The sequence below is a fragment of the Muscardinus avellanarius genome (assembly GCF_963383645.1).
Source record: "Muscardinus avellanarius genome assembly, chromosome: 3".
Taxonomy (NCBI): domain Eukaryota; kingdom Metazoa; phylum Chordata; class Mammalia; order Rodentia; family Gliridae; genus Muscardinus; species Muscardinus avellanarius.
This window is the reverse complement of record NC_137788.1, coordinates 88,797,929-88,819,354: the sequence shown is the minus strand read 5'-3', so window position 1 is coordinate 88,819,354 and position 21,426 is coordinate 88,797,929. Positions and strand designations below refer to the sequence as shown.

The 21,426-nt window shown below is 38.9% G+C and overlaps 1 protein-coding gene and 1 pseudogene across 3 annotated transcripts in view; one reads left to right on the top strand and one right to left on the bottom strand.

The window, feature by feature from the left end:
* The first annotated feature begins 1,403 nt into the window (after positions 1 to 1,403).
* LOC308260157 (histone-binding protein RBBP4-like) lies at positions 1,404 to 2,674 on the top strand (annotated as a pseudogene). Its single transcript has one exon. The product of its transcript is annotated as a histone-binding protein RBBP4-like (transcript).
* A 7,607-nt stretch (positions 2,675 to 10,281) lies between these two features.
* The window catches only part of PLPPR4 (phospholipid phosphatase related 4), a gene marked incomplete at both ends in the record, with an annotated part of 43,995 nt that continues 32,850 nt past the window's right edge, over positions 10,282 to 21,426 (bottom strand). The window contains 5 exons of one of the 2 annotated variants that reach the window (XM_080692361.1): positions 10,282 to 11,607; positions 15,451 to 15,624; positions 16,335 to 16,392; positions 17,976 to 18,171; positions 20,924 to 21,053. In XM_080692361.1, the coding sequence (XP_080548487.1) occupies positions 10,282 to 11,607; positions 15,451 to 15,624; positions 16,335 to 16,392; positions 17,976 to 18,171; positions 20,924 to 21,053 (1,884 nt within the window). The remainder of the gene's footprint in view (positions 11,608 to 15,450; positions 15,625 to 16,334; positions 16,393 to 17,975; positions 18,172 to 20,923; positions 21,054 to 21,426) is intronic. The other variant, XM_080692362.1, reaches the window with a different exon arrangement.

The window sequence follows — 21,426 nt, the reverse complement described above, 5'->3', positions numbered from 1 at the left end:
TGTTCTAAGAAATCTGGCATATACAATGTCAATACTTTTTAATAATGCTTCAAATAAAAAAAAGAAAAAAACACAAATAGCATAAATTTGGCTACTAAGTCTTGGTGTGGGTCTTTGAGAACTGTGGAACTGTAGGGTACAATCAAATGAACAATTGTTTATTTTCCTTCCAGTTTTCTTGTACTTTCCTTCATGTATTCAATTTCATTATTTACCTATTTTAATGATTTTTTTCATTCACAGTAGATAGAACATATATTCATTCAATTATTCTCATTGAACAAGTGTTCTGGTAGGAGCTGCTTATAATGAGCTTACAATTTATTGTGTAGTGCAAATTAAATGCCTCATTAATTAAATTGACTTATAATAATAATAAAAATTACATAAATTGGTGAATACATTGATAACCCACAACTAAGATCCAACCACATTCTAAAAGGGAAGAGGGAAGGTCATCTTTGTTTTTGAGAAATGTGCTGACTCTGATGTCGGAAGGTTCGTTCATTCATTTAAAATGCTTATTGGATGCTAAACTAAGTAATGAGGCTTTGCCCTAATCATGAGGAATTAAAAAGTGAACATAAGATAGGTATTCCTGCCCTCAGTGCCCTACTGAGACCCCCAGTTATGTGGCTGAGTAAACCACTTCACTGTATGTGAAACATTGGTACTTATGATTGTACCACAGGAAGTGGTGATCTCTTAGGTACCTTTCAGCTCTAAAATTGTGTAAAGAAAGATTGAGATTTTGCCTTCAAGGACAAAGCAGATTTATAAAGCCCCGGGAGCCATCCTCAATTTCTTCCATGTAGATTGAGAAGACACAAAACTTTAGCTGGGTGCAGGGCCTCTCAGAGAAAGAATATGTTGCTCACCATCTCTAGCAACGAAATGATCTAGTTCAGACCGATTGGGTGGGTTATAAACTATGGTTATCATTTCTATGTCCTCTTGAAGACAAAGATGCTTATCTTTGACTTCTTCCCTCTCTCCTACCCCCTCACTGGGAACTGGTAACAGAGCCACTTAGGAAGCCACATGCTACAGATCGTAAATTCGTCTTTCTAAACATGGGTTGTGTATATCCGTACTATTTATATAATGAGATAGAATCAGATAGAATATAAAAGTTTGGTGTTGGCCTTTTCATTCAGCATAATTTTCTCGATATTCATTAAAGTTGTGTGTATCATTCATTCATTTGTTTGTTGCTTTTTTAAAAATTTCATGGTATGGTTGCATAACAGTTTGTTAACCATTCACCCATTGAGGTACATTTGGGTCGCTCCCAGGCTTTGACTATTACAAATAATATAGTTTTAAATATATATGTACTGGTTCACAGCCTCCCTGCCCCTCCTGCAATGTAGGATTCCAGGATCACAGACTAGCCCACCGCCATGGCTGACAAGGAAGCAGCCTTTGACAATGCATTCGAAGAACGTGTGATCAACGAGGAGTACAAAATATGGAAAAATAACCCCTTTTCTGTATGATTTGGTGATGACCCATGCTCTGGAATGGCCCAGCCAGCTGCACAGTGGCTCCCAGATGTAACCAGACCAGAAGGGAAAGTTTTTGGCATTCATTGACTTGTCCTGGGGACACATATGTCGGATGAACAAAACCACCTTGTGATGGCCAGTGTACAGCTCCCTAATGATGATGCTCAGTTCAATGCATCACACTACGACAGTGAGAAAGGAGAATTTGGAGGCTTTGGCTCGGTTAGTGGGAAAATTGAAGTAGAAATCATGATCAACCATGAAGGAGAAGTAAATCGGGCCCGCTATATGCCCCAGATCCCTTGCATCATTGCAACAAAGACTCCATGGAGTGACATGCTTGTTTTTGATTATACAAAACATCCTTCTAAACCAGACCCTTCTGGAAAGTGCAACCCAGATTTGCATCTCCGTGGACATCAGAAGGAAGGCTATGGGCTTTCTTGGAACCCAAATTTCAGTGGGCGCTTACTTAGTGCTTCAGATGACCATACTATCTGCCCATGGGACATCAGTGCCGTTCCAAAGGAAGGAAAAGTGGTCGATGCAAAGACCATTTTTACAGGACATACAGCAGTAGTAGATGTTTCCTGGCATCTGCTCCATGAGTCTCTGTTTGGGTCAGTTGCTGATGATCAGAAACTTATGATTTGGGATACTCATTCAAACAGTACTTCCAAGCCAAGCCATTCAGTTGATGCTCACACTGCGGAAGTGAACTGTCTCTCTTTCAATCCTTGTAGTGAATTCATTCTTGCTACAGGATCAGCTGACAAGACTGTTGCCTTATGGGTTCCGAGAAATCTGAAACTTAAATTACATTCCTTTGAATCACATAAGGATGAAATATTCCAGGTTCAGTGGTTGCCTCACAATGAGACTTTTGGCTGCCAGTGGTACTGATCATAGACTCAATGTCTGGGATTTAACTAAAATTGGAGAGGAACAATCCCCAGAAGATGCAGATGATGGCCCAACCAGAATCATTGTTTATTCATGGTGGTCACACTGCCAAAATACCCAATTTCTCATGGAATCCCAATGAACCTTGAATGATTTGTTCTGTATCAGAAGACAATATCATGCAAGTATGGCAGATGGCAGAGAACATTTATAATGATGAAGATCCTGAAGGAAGCATGGATCCAGAAAAACAAGGATACTAAATATGTCTGACCTTGTGATTTTAGACTCCCCTTTTTTCCTCTCAACTCTGAGATTGATTTAACATTGGTTCTGAGACACAGACTTTGTTCTGTGATCCCTCTATTACAAGTAGCACCGACAATGCTATTAGCCCAAACAGTGGGTGTTTTCTAAATATTAACTGGGGTACTTGATTCAACAAACCCAGACTTATATTTAAATTTTCTTCAGGACTTTTGTAGTAAAAAAAAAACCTAGATCTAAAGTAGCTACAGAAAGGGGAATATCATGTGTGGTTATTTTTATTCTCAAGCTATATCCCCAAGTTTTTCAGACTCCTTTAATTAAAGGCTACATTGTGTAAAGAATAGAGTCAGGTGAGGTGGGTGTCTGAGCCATGAAGTATAAGTACCGCAAGATGTCATTTTTATTCAGGAATTAGGGGAGATTTGAGTCAATATAGATTCCTACTCTAAAATTGTCACATCTGATTTTCCAGAATGTACATTTTCCTATAAAAACTGTCTCTTGGTTTCTTCAGTTAAGTCAAAACTACATGTACCTCCTTCCCCATATATTTTTGCTTCTTAGTGTATTTCTTGATGTTTTCATATTATTCATTTCCTATCTGTGAAATGGTTTTTGTTGTTTTTTTTTTTAACTTGGGACCACCAAGTTGTAAAGATGCATGTTTTTACCTGACAGTTGTACCACAGGTGGATTGTCATGTTGAGAAGGGTGAACTGATAGTTTGTATTTGTTTTTAAAATTAAATTAATCCTTGATAAGAGTTGCAATTTTTTTAGGAGTTAGTCCTTGACCACTAGGTTTGATACCATCTCCATTTTGGGTGATTTGTTTCACCAGCCTGCCTGTTACTCTCTATGACTAACTGTGTAAGTGCTTATAATATATATATATATATATATATATATATATATATATATATATAATTTTTGTGTATGTTTGGAATAAGTTTTTATTTTTGTGGAGTAAAAGGCTCAAAGTGCAATTACTACGTTGAATATGTATATGTTTAGTTTTTTTTTTAAGAAATTGCCAAGTGGTTTTCAAGAGCACTTATACCACTTTACATTCCCATCAGAATGATTTGGGTTTTCCACATTAATACTGTGATTTGATATTGTCTTTATTTTTTTTGCTGAGATTTAATTTTTTAAAAAATATTTTAATTGGTGCATAGTAGTCAAACATTTCAGTGGAATACAAGACTTGTGAGGATATACAAGCACATATTACCCAATTAGCCTTTATCCGATCCCCATGCCATTCCCTCCTCCTCCCTCGATCCCATGCTTGATTTAGTGATTTACTTTGATATATTTGTTTAAGTACATCATGTGCTTTAAAGAGTTTCCATATTCCCCCCTCCCATCTCCTCAGATAGGTCACCTTAATTGCTCCTCTATTGGGCTCCTTCTTCAACTAGAGTTCCTCCTATTACCCATTTCTTCATAGTTTTTGCATATTAGGGAAAGCATCTGATTTTTTATTTTTTGTGTGATATTCCCTGTGGATGCTACACTGCAGGCCCCGCCAGCAGCCTCGCCACACAGCAGGCTCTGATCTCAGCCTCGCTGGCCCCAGCACCGGCCTTGCCACATGGCAGGCTCCGATCTTGGCCTCGCAGACCCTGCCCTGCCACCAGCCTCACCACTAGGCAGGCTCCGATCTCCACCTTGCAGACCCCAATCCCAGCCTCGCAGGCCCCACCACTGGCCTCACCGAATGGCAGGCTTTGATCTAGGCCTCACCGGCCTGGGCACTGGCCTTGCTGCCCAGCATTCTTCTATCCTGGCGTTGGAGGCCCCTGCACCAGCTTTGCCTTCCGGCAGTCTCCTATTCCAGCCTCACTGGTTCCAGCACTGTCCTCGCTACCCAGCAGTCTCTTATCCCAGCCTCACAGGCCCCGGCACCTTCCTCGCCACCCAGCAGGCTCTGATCCTGGCCTCACAGGCCTCAACACTGGCCTCACTGCCCAGCAGTCTCCTATTCTGGCCTTGCAGGCCCTGGCACTGGCTTTGCCACCCAGCGGGCTCCCATCCCAGCCTTGGAGGCCCCGGTACCAGCCTCCCTGTGTGGCGGGCTCTGGTCTCTGTCACTGTGGGCAGGTCATCTACAGATGTTCCCTTTTTTCTTCCATTTTTTTTTTTTTAATAGGAGAAAGCAGTATGTGTCTTTTGCAAAAGCTGGGAGCCCGAATACCTAGTGACAATGAATTTTGTCTCCCCTGAAGGCAGAGGTCCACAGCTTCACTACAGAGAGCAGGCTCTGCTGCACTGAGTGCACCCTGGCCTGCACTGTGCAGAGGAGCGCAGTGGCCATGAGGGCCGATGTCTCCCAGAACACGCAGCATGGCAGCCCAACCTGGCTATGCAGGGCTCCCTCTAATATGACCCAAACACTTTTACCACTTAGCATGTTGTCCAGAATTCCTGAGCATGTGGGGCAGGAGCAGTCTATTTTGGGGGAGATTTCGACAGAAGTTCAAGGTGAATTGGATTGAATCTGTCTGCCCCTCCAAACACTGGTTGCCACCCCCACCGCCGCTGATGCCACTGCCATCTTGGTTCTCTATTGAACACCTTTCCCACACTGCATGTTTTCCAGAATTCCTGAGCATGTGTGGCAGTAGCAGTCTACCTTTGAGGAGTTTATTTTTAATTTCGTCATTCTGATAGGTAAGTGATAATACTTCTTTATGGTTTTGAATTACATTTCCCAAAGAGCTGATGATATTGAATACCGATTTATGTCATTATTTATCTGTCCCCTTCAGTGAAATACATGCACACTTTTTACTCATTGTTTATTTTACTTTTATCATTTTTTCTGTTTAGTATTTCATTGTTTTTCTTAGAGTTGACTTTTGATAATTTTTTAAATATATTTCAGAGTTAACTTTAAGATAGTGGTTCATAAAGAAAGAAGTAAATGGATCTCAATCAAAATTAAGAACATTTGCTCACCAGGCATGGTGGCACACTCCCAGAATCCAAGTACTTGTGAGGCTATGAAAGGATTATCACAGGTTTGAGGCCAGTCTCAGCAATTTAAACAGACCTTCAGCAATTTAGTGAGAAGATCTTTAAAATAAAAATTAAAATACTGCTTGTGATCTAGCTCAGCGGTAGAACATCTCATGGTTCAATCTCTAGTACCAAAACAAACAACACCAACAAAACCAAGAAACCAACAAAGTAAACTAACAAACAAAAATTTGTTTAATGAAAGACCCTGTTAAGAAAATAGAATGGGGGTGAATTCCTTCGAACCCCCCCCCCATACCACTCCTGAATGGCCTGGGGCTGTGACTGTCTTCTGTATTTTTATCTTTTTAATAAAGTCATTTAAATCTTAAAAAAAAATAAATGGTAGTTGAAGGGGCTGAGAAGTGGGAGAAATCAAGAGATGTTGTGTAAAGGGTAAAAAGTTTCAGTTGTGTAGGATAAATAAGCTCTGGAGATTTAATGTGCAACTTTGTGACTATAGTTAGTACTATATTGTACAGCATGGTCACTGAAGATTCCCATAGCTAGATTTTACCTAGCATATTCCATTTGCTACTACTGAAATCTGTATTTTTCTAAACTATAGCATTTGATCCTAGAGAATTTTCAAATATTTCTACAGAATAACAGCAGAAGCAAGCAGAGGAAATAAATCAATAGGCCATTGTCCACTTTGCAAGTCATGTTTTCCTTCTGTATTGAACCATCAAATTCCTTACTTCTTTTGCCTGCCTGCCTGCTTGCTTTCTTTCATTCTTTCTCTTTTCTTTTCTTTTCTTTTCTTTTCTTTTCTTTTCTTTTCTTTTCTTTCTTTCTTTCTTTCTATCTATCTTTCTTTCTTTCTTTCTTTCTTTCTTTCTTTCTCCTTCCTTCCTTCCTTCCTTCCTTCCTTCCTTCCTTCCTTCTTCTTTTTTGTGTGTGTTACTGGGGATTGAACCCAGGGCATTATACTTGTGAGCTATACTACCATCTTAATTTTCTGTTTTCTTTTGAGACAGGGTCTCACTAAGTTTCTAAAAATCTCACTAGTGTGACCGATATCCTTTTATCCTCCCAAGTACTGGGATTACAGGCATGCCCTACCACACTTTATTTGTTTTAATCACATTATTTTAATACTAATTAGTCATTTTAAGTAAGTTATTTTCATTATTTTCAGTTTGAGCATGTAAGTTATTTTCTATTTTCTAATCAGTAGTTTTATTCACTGAATAAAATGCATAAGGATTCACTGAAACTTAGAAACGACTTTTGGATATCATTTAGAAAAGGTAATATAGCTGAATGACTCTGTGTTAGAAGTAAACAAGTCAAGACCCAGCTAAGTGTATTTCAAGCTGTATAGGACATATATTGTTTTTCTACATGTTAGCTTCTCTAAAACCAGGATGCTTCTTACAATTAACGGCAGCTGTTGGGTTGGGCAACCATCGGGATAAAGTTGCTTGGTATTCACAGACATGATTTCTTGGTGGCATTTTGGAAACCTGTAACCTCATATTTTGTTAAACATGCCATCTAAGAATTGTTTAATGAAAGCAAAACCCCCGTTGTGGTTTAAGTACTGTATAAATACCTTCTAGTGAGATAAAGGAGCACCAAGGAAGCTCATGTAATGGATGCTAATGGCTTGGAAGAAAACCCTGGATAATAGTGAAACAATCTTGTAAGAAAAGCTGAAGCACCCATGCCTGTGATGGTGCAAAAAGTGATTCTGTTTGGGAAAATATGCACATCAATTACTCTTAGCCAAAAACGGATTCAGAACCGATGACCCTTACTTTTTCTTATTCTCTTATTTATATCTGTAACAGCAATAGCATAATAGTATTGCTAATGAAAAAGCCTACATTTAAATAAGTGTAAAAGAGCTCCTTCAGTAAGCATGAAAGATTCTAAACAAGAAAACGTGTAGTTTGATAAACTTATAATTCTTATCACAATACTTTCTTCTAAGCAATTACGAACTTAATTCTGGTTTATTCTTATGTTCTCAGCATTTTTCCTATCAGCCAACTTATAATCCATCCATACTCTGTCTAATGTAAAAAGACAAAATATTCCAATTTTGATGAAGAAATCTAATCTTTATTTCTATGATGTTAGCACAATATACTCACACAATAGCTTTGATCTGTGATTAACAAAATACATTTATAGCACTTTACAAACTTTATCAGTTTGGAAAACATTGCATAACATTTTATTAAACACAATACTTTATATATATTATATATATATTCATAATTTCATTTACTTTAAAAAGATAATTAACTCTCTTTATTCAATACTTGGTTTTATCAATAAAGCACAGCCTAACAAAGGAAGAAGTGCTCCCATTAGCAAATAAGATAAATAGAACACTAAGAAGAGATACCACCTGTTAGTCTGATTTATTTTAAATTAAGGTACCAGTGGAATGTAAACAAAATTTTTTTTTGTAATTTTTTTACAAAAGATGTGTTATCAAATATACATGCAGAGGTCTGAGTTCTAGTGTCTATCATTATATTCCTTAACAATGTGGTACAATTTGTTAAGTCATTAAAAACTGTAGCCTTTGGCACTTTGAGTAGAAAAAGAATATATCAATATTATGTAAAGAAAAAAAATTCCATGACTAGAGAAGTACTTGAAAATTTTTTTTGTTAAGAAATAGGAAAGATTAGGAAATCTCAGACTGTACCTGAAATGCTGCAGCGTATTATTTCCTCAAGTACTAAAACCAGGCCACCTTTCCAGGAGAGTGTCAAGATGGAAATGATGGTCAGAAGTGGGGAAGGCAACGTTTTACTCCCACCTCCCTCTCCGAGAAGGAAATTGCCAAAAGGGATATGGTTGAGTCTGTGTTTTATTGCCAGAGTTTTTTTTTTTTTTTTCAATTCTGCTGGTTTCAGCTAAATTCCTAATGACTTAGGAGGTTGGTGTCTCTAGAAAGCCCTGTCCTTTTTATGTAGAAGCTGATAATGATGTGATACTATTAATCTCAGAATAACTCATGTTCTCACTGCAAACTAAACACGGATCCAATCAACCAGCTGTTATTTCTTTTTGTCCTCTTGGCAATCATCAAATGTACACTAGAAACCTTATGAAAGGGTATAAGAAAGGTGTATTACTAGATTCCAAGAACCCAATAGTCTCTAAACTTTTAAACTTGGAAAACACTGCAAAATACTTTCATATCTTCTTATGATTGATAGTATTGGTTTCCTTTGATTTGGTCAAGGCTTAATTCAGTATATGTGAAAAAACTGTTGATTGGATGTTAAGCACTAAAGCTGTGTTTATTCAGATATTTTAAAGAATACATTCTTAATTCATACTGTGAGAAACTTGTACTTATCAATTTGTATTTTTTTCAGATTCTTCTTGTTGGTGTCCAATTAACAAAAAACAGTTTAGGGAAGAGGATAAAACACAACTTCTGTGGCTCTAATTTAGTGGTCATCCCAGATATTAAAGGAAGTTAATAATCCAGGACAAAATAAAAATTTGATCTTACTTATATAGATGATGACCTAAGCCAGCTGGTTAGAGACATCTAGACCTGACCAATGTTTCTGGCAATATAATCCACATAACAAGTTTTGGCTCAGATTTCTTGTTTATAACTTCACAGCAGTATATTTTTGCTCAAGGAATGTCAATTGTTATTTTCACTTTCAAAACAGGAGAACATATCTATAACATCAAAAAAGTTAATCAATAAATTAAGAAGCCATAAAGTGCAAAATATAATTACAAGAATTTAAAAAGATTTCCCAAAACAACATATTTTTAAATTATGCAAATTTACTCACAAAAGAGTCCTCATTAGCAGTCCCTGTACTTAAATAAAAAGTAAGCAGCAAAAAAAAAAAAACTATGCAGAAAAGTACTAGCTATTTCCTTTTACCAAAAATATTCTTATACAATTTTCGATGTTGAAGAAAGCAAAATTGTGAAGAAATGCACATGAACCTTTTCATGTTTTGACCATGAGAGAGCCACTACCAGGGAGCTGCAGGTGTCCTACTCTAACACAAAGGAGCCAGCATCTTCTTAATAAAGTAGCATTTCTTTCACAAGGAATTGCACACCACTAGTTCACAGCTAAAGAGAGTCTGAGAGTTTACATGGTATATGTACGATAATAATCAGCACCACCCATATTGAGCTCTAGGTGCAGATTCTGCAAAATGAATATATAATACTGCATGGCCTCTGCTGTAAGGAAAACCCTGTGTGTTCTGGATTCCCACAGCTAATTATAAAGAAAAATCCCCAGGGTTGGCACATTCAGGAAGTAAAATAGTGTACATGGAAGGAAACCAGTTCGTTCTGAAACTGCCCTCTGCAAAACTTTGGAATCAAGATGACAGGTCTTAAGAAAACTCTTGCCATGGTTACATTAGGTAGGTTCTTGCATTGTGCTTTTCCCTCCCGTCAATGTCAAATCTACAAGTGTAGTATGGTAGTTCCCAAGAGTCACAGATTTCGGGGCTGATGGTTCACCATCTAGTTTGGCAAGAAGGCTTCCCAATCCTCTGGAACAGGTAGAATCAGCACAGGGTCTTTCGGGGGATTCGCCCAAAGGATGCGACTGCCCGCCCTCAGTCCTTATAAGCCCGGGTTGGGGAGGTTCCTTTGTAGAAGATATTCCTGGTGTTTTCGGGGCTGTTGCTTCTTTCCGGGATGAGGATGATGTTGCCCTTTCTCCGCAGGGTGGAGTCGCGGGAGGAGGACACGGACAGCGTCTCGGAGCCCATCTCGCTGCCCTCCACCGGGGTGACGCGGATGGTGGTGATGCCGTGGTGGTGATGCTCGCTGTTGTCGATGTTGCTTCGCTTGCGGTCCCCGGAGCCGAAGCTGTCCTTGAGCGACTCGCAGCTCTCCGAGTCCCGGTTGAGGTCGTTGAGCTCGTAGGTTTGGCGGAGGCTGCCCTTCTCCGGGGCCTTCCACTTCCAGGAGCCGCTGCCCTCGCCCTCGGTGGACGGGATCTGGATGATGGGTCGGTTGTTCTCGGGGTGCGCCTCGACCCTCACGATGCCGCCGGGCTCGTGGTCGGTGAGGGTCTTGTAGCGGATGGAGCCGGTGCAGGAGACGGTGCTGCCCTCGGTGTTCTTGGGGCTGCCTTGGAGCACGCCCTGCTGCTTGGACATGGCGATCACTTGCATGATGCGGGGCTGGCTGTTGCTGCGGTTGCAGGCCACGGTCTTCTCGGCCGCTTTCAGCCACTTGGCCCGGGCAGAGCTGCTTTTGGGGGAGGTGCTAATGTTCTCCTGCGTCTCCTCGGGGATGTGCACCAACTGCGAGGAGCCGGGGCGCGACTGGATGGACACCCTGGGGCCCCCGGGCATGCTGTTGTTGCACCCGGGCACGGTGCCCGGCTGGATCTTGAGGTACTGGTTGCCAGGGCCGTGGTGGTCTCCGTTCACCCCCACCCTCGAGGGCTCGGAGCTGGACCGCATTTCTATGGATCTGGGTGGTGAGTGCCCGGGCTCCGGCTCCATCACTTGCAGGGACATCTTGCGACTTTCGTTCTTATTCTTCCACTGGGTGAGGAGCTGCTTGGACCTGGCGGAATCCATGGAGGCGTGGATGCTCGCGTTTCTTCGGACCGGGTCTTCCACCGAAGGAGTGTTGGCTCTCGGCAGGGTATTGCTGAAGGTGACCATGTTCTCTTTCCCCATGGGGCTCCGTGGGGTGATGATTTCTACGTCGGCGTTGGCCCTTTTGAGGTTGGTCAGGGAGCTGGCATCTCTGTGGTTTCGGTTGAGGATGCCTTCCGTGTGAGCTATTCCATCGCCGCTGCTGCTGTTTTTAACTGATAAAACCCGGCTGGGGTCTTGGTTGAGGTCTGCCAGAGACCTCAGGGCTTCTCGGTGCTGAAACATACTCTCTTCACTAGGCAGAAAGTTCCCCACTGCATACAGGCCCTAGTGCAAGGCAAAACAGTAATTGTCATGCACTAGAAGACACAGTTCCTAAGAACCCCCCTTGGAGTAACCACCAAAATACACGAATAAGCTATGTGCAAAAACCCAAAGAAAGTACAGTTATTTGGGGGAAATATTTGCTAAGCTATATCACAAATCATTGAACTAATTGCTCGAAAATACAGACCCTCTTCCATTTTCCATCCTACTGAATATTTGTGCCACTTACCCTGTATATGTTTTGAGAAGAAAAGGCAACAATGAGAAAATAAGAGCATTTTTGTCTGTCTTTCAAAGCAATTCAGTTTTTTTTTGCTGCATTTAAGAACTTCCTCACTGAGTGACAGCTTAAATGATTTATTTTCCCCTTCATGTTCAGTCACACCTTATGATGGAAAAAGGAAAAGTCACAGAAAACTGTGGAACAATGGCTCATTCATAAAACATGGTAGCAGATTCTGAAATGAGGTCAGAGATATCTATGGTTACACCTCGCACTGAGTTCAGCCTGGTGTGCCCAGCATCCAGCAGGGCGCTTCTGCAGAGGGCAGAAAGCGTCACCAGACTGGGGCACCCAGTTTTCCTCCTGACCTGAAATTCAATTTCAACGGGGAAATTTTAAGTTAGTGTCATTATACTAAATCTGAATCCAATTTTACTTCAACTCATACTAAGTCTATCGGAAATGAAATTAGAAGAAAAAATTGTGTTTTAGAATGAGAAAAGTCTGAAGTTCAGATTAAAAAATTACTACCCTTTTGATACATGGAAGGTCTACTCTCTCCTGGAATACAGTTTTCAGATTGTGGGTTAGAATAAGCTCAAACAGCAGGCATCTACTGGTGTGCTAATTTAAGGAGAAAGTAGCCACTGTCTACTCTTCAGGTCTAAGCAATGGAATTTTGTTGACTTAACATTTTATAGAATGCTGGGCAATAAACAACAGCATGGGCTTAGAACCAATGCATTTCCCATTTTAGGACATAGAGTACAAACAGAAATGGAATAAACTAAAGCTCTTGTCTCTTCAGCTATTTTAACTCCTGGTTAAAACCTTTTAAGAAATCCCTAGCTAAACTCTTACCATCAGAGCTCACTGGAATGAGAGACTTAGTGTTCTATTAATAATGTGCTTAAATTGGTAAATTTGGGCAACTCCTTTGGATTGTAGGCTCTGACACTCTTATACAGTATCTCATGCTCAGAATGGTGATACAGTTGTTTCCTTCTTGTTCTGCTATGAGGCGGATAGTTACTATAATCATTTTAGAGGGGAAAAACCTGGCTTCTGAGAGGCTGACTGGGCCAAGTGTCAGGAAAGTTGATTTCACTTCATATCCCTTCCATCTGTAAATCCCCTGTGCGTTCTGAGACACCATGATTTCACACACTTGCAGAGGCAGTGTGTGAACTAGAGCATGGCCTGTCTAAGCCTCTTTCTTTCTTCTGGAACTCTCATTGCCATCAACACTCCCATAACAACCCAGGCTCGAGCACCATTTCATTTCTGGCATGCTGAATTTAAAGCGATCCCTTTTTCCCATTCTTAAGAGAAAATAAGATTTAAAGCAATAACCCTGACTGTGGTAGTTTATGAAAATGTAAAGTGAATCACTTCACACTTCATTGTGTGTGCTTGTATACATGCATGCATATGTATAATCATTTTCTTATAAACCGCATGATTGAGAACTGCAGCTATAGACAGCTAGTTTGATTTTCCCTGTCAGGGCCCCCAGATTCCTTCATCATTACCTTTTTCTGTTTGTCACTTGCTTTTTATGGGTGGACCCTGCTCTTTTTAATTCTTAGAACCTGGCTATTTTGTTTTAGTTTACTTTGTGTGTATGTGTATGTGTGGTACTGGGGATTGAATCCAGGGGCACTCTATCTCTGGGCTGTTCTCCCAGCCCTTTTTATTTTTTATCTTGTTTTTAAATTTTAAAATAGGGTATCTAAGTGGCTAAGGACCTCGCCAAGTTGCTGAGGCTGGCCGTGGATCTGTGATTCTTCTGTCTCAGCCTCCCATGTACTGGGATTATATGTGTGTGCCGTCACACCTGAGTAACCTGGAAATTGTATGTACACCAAATAGCTATAAAGATACTTCTACCAAGAGTTTATATATTTTACAAATCTATTTTTCCAGTGCTGATTGTTCTTTTGAACTCCAGACACTATACAGCTGCCTACTGATTCAACTGAGCTCATCATCTCCTTTTCCCCCACCAACCTGTTTCCTCTTTTGCTTACCTGGTCTACTAAGGAACTCACCAGAGTCCCAAGCGAGACACTGGGCCACTGTCTCTCATTCCTCCTGTTTCCTCCCCCTCCACTTATATGTAGTCTTTTACCTGTATATCTCTTTGATGTGTAATTTCTTCTCCTTGATTGCCCTTACTTTTCCCTACTCTAAGAAACTCTAGTTTTGTTTGTTTGTTTTTTTAATTCCTTCTGTGAAGGCTTCTCCGACATGAATTAGGCAGTTTGCTATTACCAAAGCACTTTGTTTGTATCTTATGACATCATTTAATATTGGAACAACTTATGATATTGTTAGTTTTAACATTGTATATTCCTAAGAAATACATCTTATTTTTCATCATTTTAGAGTTCATTATAGCTGGGCATGGTTGTGCATGCCTATAATCCCAGTACCTGGGAGACTGAGATAGTTTGAGCACAGGTTCAAGGACAGCCTCAGCAACATAGCGAGGCTTGTAACTTAACCCTAACTCAGAATTTAATGTATGTATGTTTGTGTGTGTGTGTGTGTGTGTATATATATATATATACACACACACACACACACAAACATACACACACATATATGGAATATATATATGGAATTCCATATATATGGAATATACATATGTACATATATATGTATATATGTATATATAGTATATATATGTATATATATATATATATATATATATATATATATATATATATATAGGGCTGGGGATCTGGGGATATAGCTTGGTGATAGAATACACCTGGGTTCAACCTTAAGCAACACACACACACACACACACACACACACACACAATGTTCAATATAGTACCTAGTAAAAAGTAGATACTGAATAAATGTGAAATCAATGAAAGAAATGGACAATTTCAGTTTCTTTATGCTGTAGGTATTTATCCTGGAGGTCAGGTTTGAAATTAAGGTACTATTAAAGTACATGCTAGTAGTTGGGGCATAGTTGCATGTTGGTGCCTATATTTTTGTCATTGGGCAAATTCTATGACCTTTCATTAAATCTTCGCTTGCATTCATTTTACTTTCACTAATACATTTCTCATCTGTAAAATGATAGCTATATTAGTAATAGTAGTATTTCTCTCTTCCTGGTTGCTATAAAATACAATAATTTTTATGTCACAGTTTCGGGCTCAGAGAAAGAGTACAATAAATTATTTCACTGGAAGCAGAAAATGTAATTTGACTTAGAATGGAGTTACAGCCAAAGATTTTCTCATAAGAATAAAATATGTTGCAAGTAAATTATTATTATTACTGTGCAAAATATTCTGTGCACGTCTTCTAATTGTGTGTGTGTGTGTGTGTGTGTGTGTGTGTGTGTGTTACTGGGGATGGGACCCAGGGGCATTATATCTTTGGGCTACATCCCAGCCCTATTTTTTGTTCTTTATTTTGAAACAGGTCTCACTGAGTTGCAAAGGGCCTCAGTAAGTATCTGAGGCTGTCTGTGAACCGCGATCCTCCTGTCTCAGCCTCCCAAAGGCTAAGATTACATACAAGTGTGCGCCACCATGCCCAACATCTTCCATTTTTAAACTGCAGATCATCAAATAATAATAGTAGGTTATTTACCAAATACAGTGCAATTCCCCCTCCTATTAAAAAGCCACAGTAGACATCTACGGGATGGTTCTTATACTGTGTGATCCGTGTTAGCCCGCAGATGATCCCACAGATGATGAACGTGAAGACCAAGAGTGGTTTCAGAAGCTTAGAGGAATCCGTTAATGTGGAATTGAAGTAAATCTTAGAGATGAAAGAAATGGGGTAAGTAAGTATGCCAGAAAATCCATCTTATTAGAAAATACTAATCATATCCAAAGTTAAATCCAAAAGTCTGATACACTTGACAGCAATTTTGCTGTTCCATGCTCTCTGTTATGGGTGTGTTCTTTACTTGCCAAGAAGAAAAATGCATGACAAAATTCATCAAATATATAACAGATCTCTCATTTAATTCCAAAAACTTAAAGCAGTAGAGTTCGTTTGATAACTGTGTAGTCTCTGTGCTACTTGTCACATAATTACAGTCCATTTTCCTCACTAAAGGCCAATCAGATTCAATGCCTACATACAGTACATTTATCAAATTTACCATGACCTAGAATGTACCATTGTTACATAAAAACTGAAAGTGCGTGTCTGTGTGTTTGTGTGTACTTAATGCAGTTCTTTTAGTTTTAGAATTTGTTATATTTATGTATTTTACAATACCCTCCCACAATGTACAATATTACTTTAAAAGGATACAAGGCTAAGTAAATATTATTGTGACTATGTAGAAAAATTATCTTACTCTACTACTTCTAGCCTAGCACCTGATTGCCACTTATGATGCTGTGATATTGAAGGGCTGAAGTGTTCTAGTTTATAATCTAAGTAATCACCTGAAGACAATACTCATTCATCTGATTTTTTAGGAGACACAATTTAACAAAAGAGAACTGGTTACTTACCGAAACATACACAGCTGCAAAGGCAGCAAGGGTCGCATGTTGGGAAGGGAATGACTTTCTGCCAAAGGAAGACAGTCAAATTATGCCTTTTAGTCAGATACACTACTAGCAATCATTTCAGCGCTGGGCGGTTAAAATGTTCAACTTAAAACCTCAAGGGAATAAGCAATAACTTTAATTTATGCTTAGTTTTCTGAGAAAAAAACAGCAATAAAAAACACTGCTAATTACAATTAGTGGTAAAAAAAAAAAGAATAGGAATGTACTTTCCAGTATAAATAGGTATGAGCTTTACAAAGGATCACTGATTATACCATTGAAATGATGTTTGAAAGTAGAACAGATTGGAAAACAGGATAATTGTTCTTCCATATTAAAATTATGTCAATTTAAAGTAAAAGTTCATAAAACCTAGGATTTGAAAGCTTTAAAACTTTTCTATCCTCCTAAATATAGTTTCATTTACAAAAAAATGTAAAAAAGACAAAAACGTTTTCTCGCAGTAGTTGATCTAAACGTGTCTTTTATACTCGGGAGAGCATGCAAAAAGTCTATTTTCAACAAAATGTTTCTCTGCATATCCTACTTTAAAACAATTATCATTTTAAGAACTGAAGAGCTTTTTATTTTGCTAAACAATTTAAGAAGCAGGTTGGGGGTTGGAACACAGGGTACTGGAAGGGACCCTAAAAAGAAAAAAAGAATACAGATCTCTTGCAATGGATTAAAAATATGAGAAATAAAATTCACTTTATTTTAGTGCTCTCCTGATTCTTTGGTACTTACTCAGCACAAATAAAGTATTGTCATAGGATTGAGGAGGAATAGAGGACACAGGTCTCCATGTAGGTCCAAATTATTGCATGGTTCATGAGAACCTGAATGTGTATGTCTCATAATACCAAGTTCTGCCTCTTCAAGTGTACTTGTCAACTTGTGTTTTACTCTTCTATATCTATTTGAGAGTTTATTGAATGACAAATCCAATTCTTATAGCAATCATTTATTAGGCCATTTCCCTCTATAATTTATTCATTTTAAGTGTCTAAGGCAGTTTCTTTTGTCATAAAAGTTTATTTTTACTTCATAAATTGAAAAAAATCAATGTGTCAGTGATTTCTTGAGTTTTTCAGTTCTTTTTTTTTTTTGAAATGTAAGTGGCTTTGATCTTCTGTGTTCATTCAAAGAAAACAAATGCCTTCACAGATTGTCAACCTCTTCTAAACTCTACCAAAGGAAAAAATTTTATTATTCTTTTGAAAAAAATATAATGGAGATATAACTATCATGAATATTTAGTCTTTCAGTTGACATATATTGACTGTAAACCATAACTGGCCAAAATATCCTAAAATAAACCAATTGTTATAACCTAAAACTATAAAGTTCACAAAACACGATTGGAGTTGGATAAGAGGACTAATAACAAACTATGAAGCCAAAATCCAAAGACCAAGAAAAGGATTTGTAATGAGCCACGAGGGTATTTCTATGTTAAAGGCACTGAAGAGATTGTTGAATTGAGAACATCAAATTAAATCAACATCATGATAATGGAAAGAGGCATGCTTAGGATGTCATCCCAAGCAATTCCTAAATAACGAAAAGACTGACATGGAAAGTTTTTAGTCTATTTCTAACCTGCCAGTGTTGATAACTGTAAGGTCAGATCCTGAGCAAATATCTTCCACGATGTAGGAATTTTCTTTGCAGGATACATTCAGAGAGGTATAGTTTGGCTTGCACACAGTCAGAAAATAAGGTGCCTGATATCCTGTGGACAGTTGTATGATATCTGTAATGAGGGCTGTAGAGCACAGTCCAAATACATGAACACCTACAAGCAAAATGAAGACACATGTTATCATGTTGTATTGGAGCATTGATCATGTTTATTATTCTTTAATATGGCAGCTTTAAAAATCTGTTGTCACCATTTTGACTGAGTTAACTTTGAGAAGACAGTACAGAAAATGCCTAGCTTTATAGACAGATACTTAAGGTCAATGAATATTTTCAAAGCCATAATTTTAGCCACTTTTTTCATTGTTATTAATTTGGGCCAATTCTTAACATCATTTACTGTAGGCCACTTGTCAGATACTTGAAGCATATTAAGGTGACCAACCATGTGACTTGAGAGAGATTAAATGGAGAGAAAGAAGCAAAATTAAAAATAATTTCAAGTTGCTGGGCGTTTTTTGATCTGCCAGCAGTCTCTTTGTTCATGGTCTATAATTTTAGCAACAGTCACCAAATCCTACAAAATCCATTCTCATTCCCTACAGCTTGTAGGGAATGGGGTTCCTCCAGGTTATCATGACTCCCTAAATTCATTCTGACTCGACCTCCTGGATTCTGATTCATGAGTTATTCACAGAAATCATCATGACAAGCAGCTGGGTAATAATTCCCTACCCACCTCCAGACCCAGATGACTGCTTATACTTTACACTGCCTGCATTTTTCTTCTCTGCCTTGCTGGGATGCTAATTAAAACAGAGAAGAAGGCAGGGCTCTGTCATGGTAACAGCAATTCTAACCTGAGAAGACAGCTGTGGGAGCCTGCCTGAGTGTTTGGAATTTGGATATGGTGTGTGTGTGTGTGTGTGTGTGTGTGTGTGTGTGTGTGTATTGGGAATAGAACCCAGGGACATTCTATTTCCAAGATACAACCCCATTCCTTTTTATTTTTTATTTTGGAACAGGGTTTCTCTAGGTTGCTGAAGGTCAGAGTCTCATGTTGTTGAGGCTGGACTCAAACCTGCAATTCTCCTGTTTTAGCCTCCCAAGTACTGGGATTCCAGACATGTACCACTGAGCCCAGCAGGAGATGATATACTTATATCTCCTGTCCAAATCCTATTTATCTTTTTTTTTGTCTCCTGGGACCATTCAAAACAAAAATTACAAATCCTCATGTACTTTTGGGCATACAAACTTGATGCCTGCTTGAAGTCAGTAATCCCCAGGCAATTTGCTCTCTGCTCAGGTACACATGACCCACAACTTGCCAACTCTCTCCTAGTGTCTCGACTCCCTAAATCCATTCTGACTCGACATCCTGGATTCTGATTCACAAGTTATTCACAAAAATCATCATGACTGGAGCTGGGTAATTTTTCACTGGCCACCCCCAGACCAGAACGCTGGCTTGTACCCCACCCTGCTTTCCATTTTCTCTGCTTGCTGTCATCTAATCACCACTCCTCCAATTCCTTCTTCACCCACGCACCTGGGACACAAAGCACAGACACTTTAGTTCTACATCATACTTCCTGGAGGTATACAAGGCCTTGGCAAAGCCTTCAAATTAAGAAGGGAACCCCAGCCAGGAGTGGTGATGCACACTTATAACCCCAGTACTCGGGAAGCTGAGACTGGAGGATCCCACGTTTGAAACCAGCCTTGTCTGAGATATATGTGTCCTGAAATTTTATTTCCTTGCCTCCGATCCTGTTAAGGAGTCTCTTGTTTTCTTACCATCTCAATATGATAAAAAAGAAAATGCTTTGAGAAACAGAGTTTGGGGGATGATTTATATCATATATTTTATAAAAGACTTTATTTAATTATCTACTGGGTAGTAAGTGAAGCTACCTATTCCTTTGAGCTCATATGCTATAGGTAAAAATAACTTTTTCCTGACTTACTAGAAATGAATATAAAACATTCAGGTTAGTGTAATGTATTGTGGGTACCCAACCAACTCATTAAAAAAAAAAAACACACAACAAAACTACATTAAGATGGTCTCACCTAGAAGTGATGGCTTGTGCCTGTAATCCCATTACTTGGAAGTCTAAGACAGGAGGATTGCAAGTTCAAGGCCAGCCTCAAAAATTTAGGACAACCGCTGGAAACTTAATGAGACTCTGTTTTAAAATAAAAACTGTAAAGACCTGGGGTATGTGTAATTCAGAGGTAGAATGCCCCTGTGTTCAATTTATAGCACCATTAAAAAAAGGAAGAATTAAAAAAAGATAGTCCCATGCTAATTAAAAGAGATAAAGATTTAGAAATTATTTTGATTCAGATGCTGCTTAGCCAGGCCCATAGACTTTCTACAGGTTTATTAAAGGAAAAAAATAAGGGAAGTAAAATTAGAGACTATGACTGAAAAAAAAAATAGTCCAAATGTAGTATTCTCTAGTGACATTTTTGCATGCAGTAACTTCTGGGTGAAAATACTCCAATAAATGAAATCACTAATGTGATTAAAGTAATTTCCGAAGAGTTATCATGCTGGTCTGCTGGCATTTATTCTCCACTTAAGAAAAAATTGAACACACATTCAGTGAAACCATTTTAAAGTGAAAATGCATGCTTTGACTAGGGCTAAGTCAAAAACACACTTAAATGTATGGCATTTGAGCTCTCCGAACAAGGACCATAACTGTATATAACACATTTCAGATATAAAACCTAAACTTTGTGTTTTAACTGTTTCTTGTATAATGTAAAACTCATCATGTACCAAAATTATATAGTCAAATTATAGTGTTAGAGACTTAATATCTATAATTAAACATAACATTTCTGTTAAAAAAAAAAAAACATTTTCTTTCTTTGTGGTTCCCCACACCCACCGACGAATCTGACTGCTCTCCTAAGAAAAGAGTTGAAGTTGCAGCCTCCAGCGTTGATGTTAGGCTCCAGTCCAACTCCGTTTCTTCTTTTGGAGAGGCAACAGTAGAGGATTCCTTCCCCTACCATAATCTGCAAAGACAAAGGGTGCTCAGGCAAAACAACATGGATATTCCTGCTATAGTAAGTACAAACAAGCTGTAGATCATCTCTTAATACATACTCAATTCAGCAAAGCAAAAATGTGTTTTTCTTAAAAGCTTTAAAGGGCCGGGCGTGGTGGTGTACGCTTGTAATCCCAGCATTTGGGAGGCTGACACTGGAGGATCGTGGTTCACGGACAGCCTCAGCTACTTAGTGAGGCCTGCTGCAACTCAGTGAGACCCGGTTTCAAAATAAAGAGTAAAAAATAGGGCAGGGGATGTAGCTCGGAGGTTCAATGCCCCTGGGTTCCATCCCCAGACCCGAAAAAAAAAAAAAAAAGCTTTAAAGGTATAAACCATTT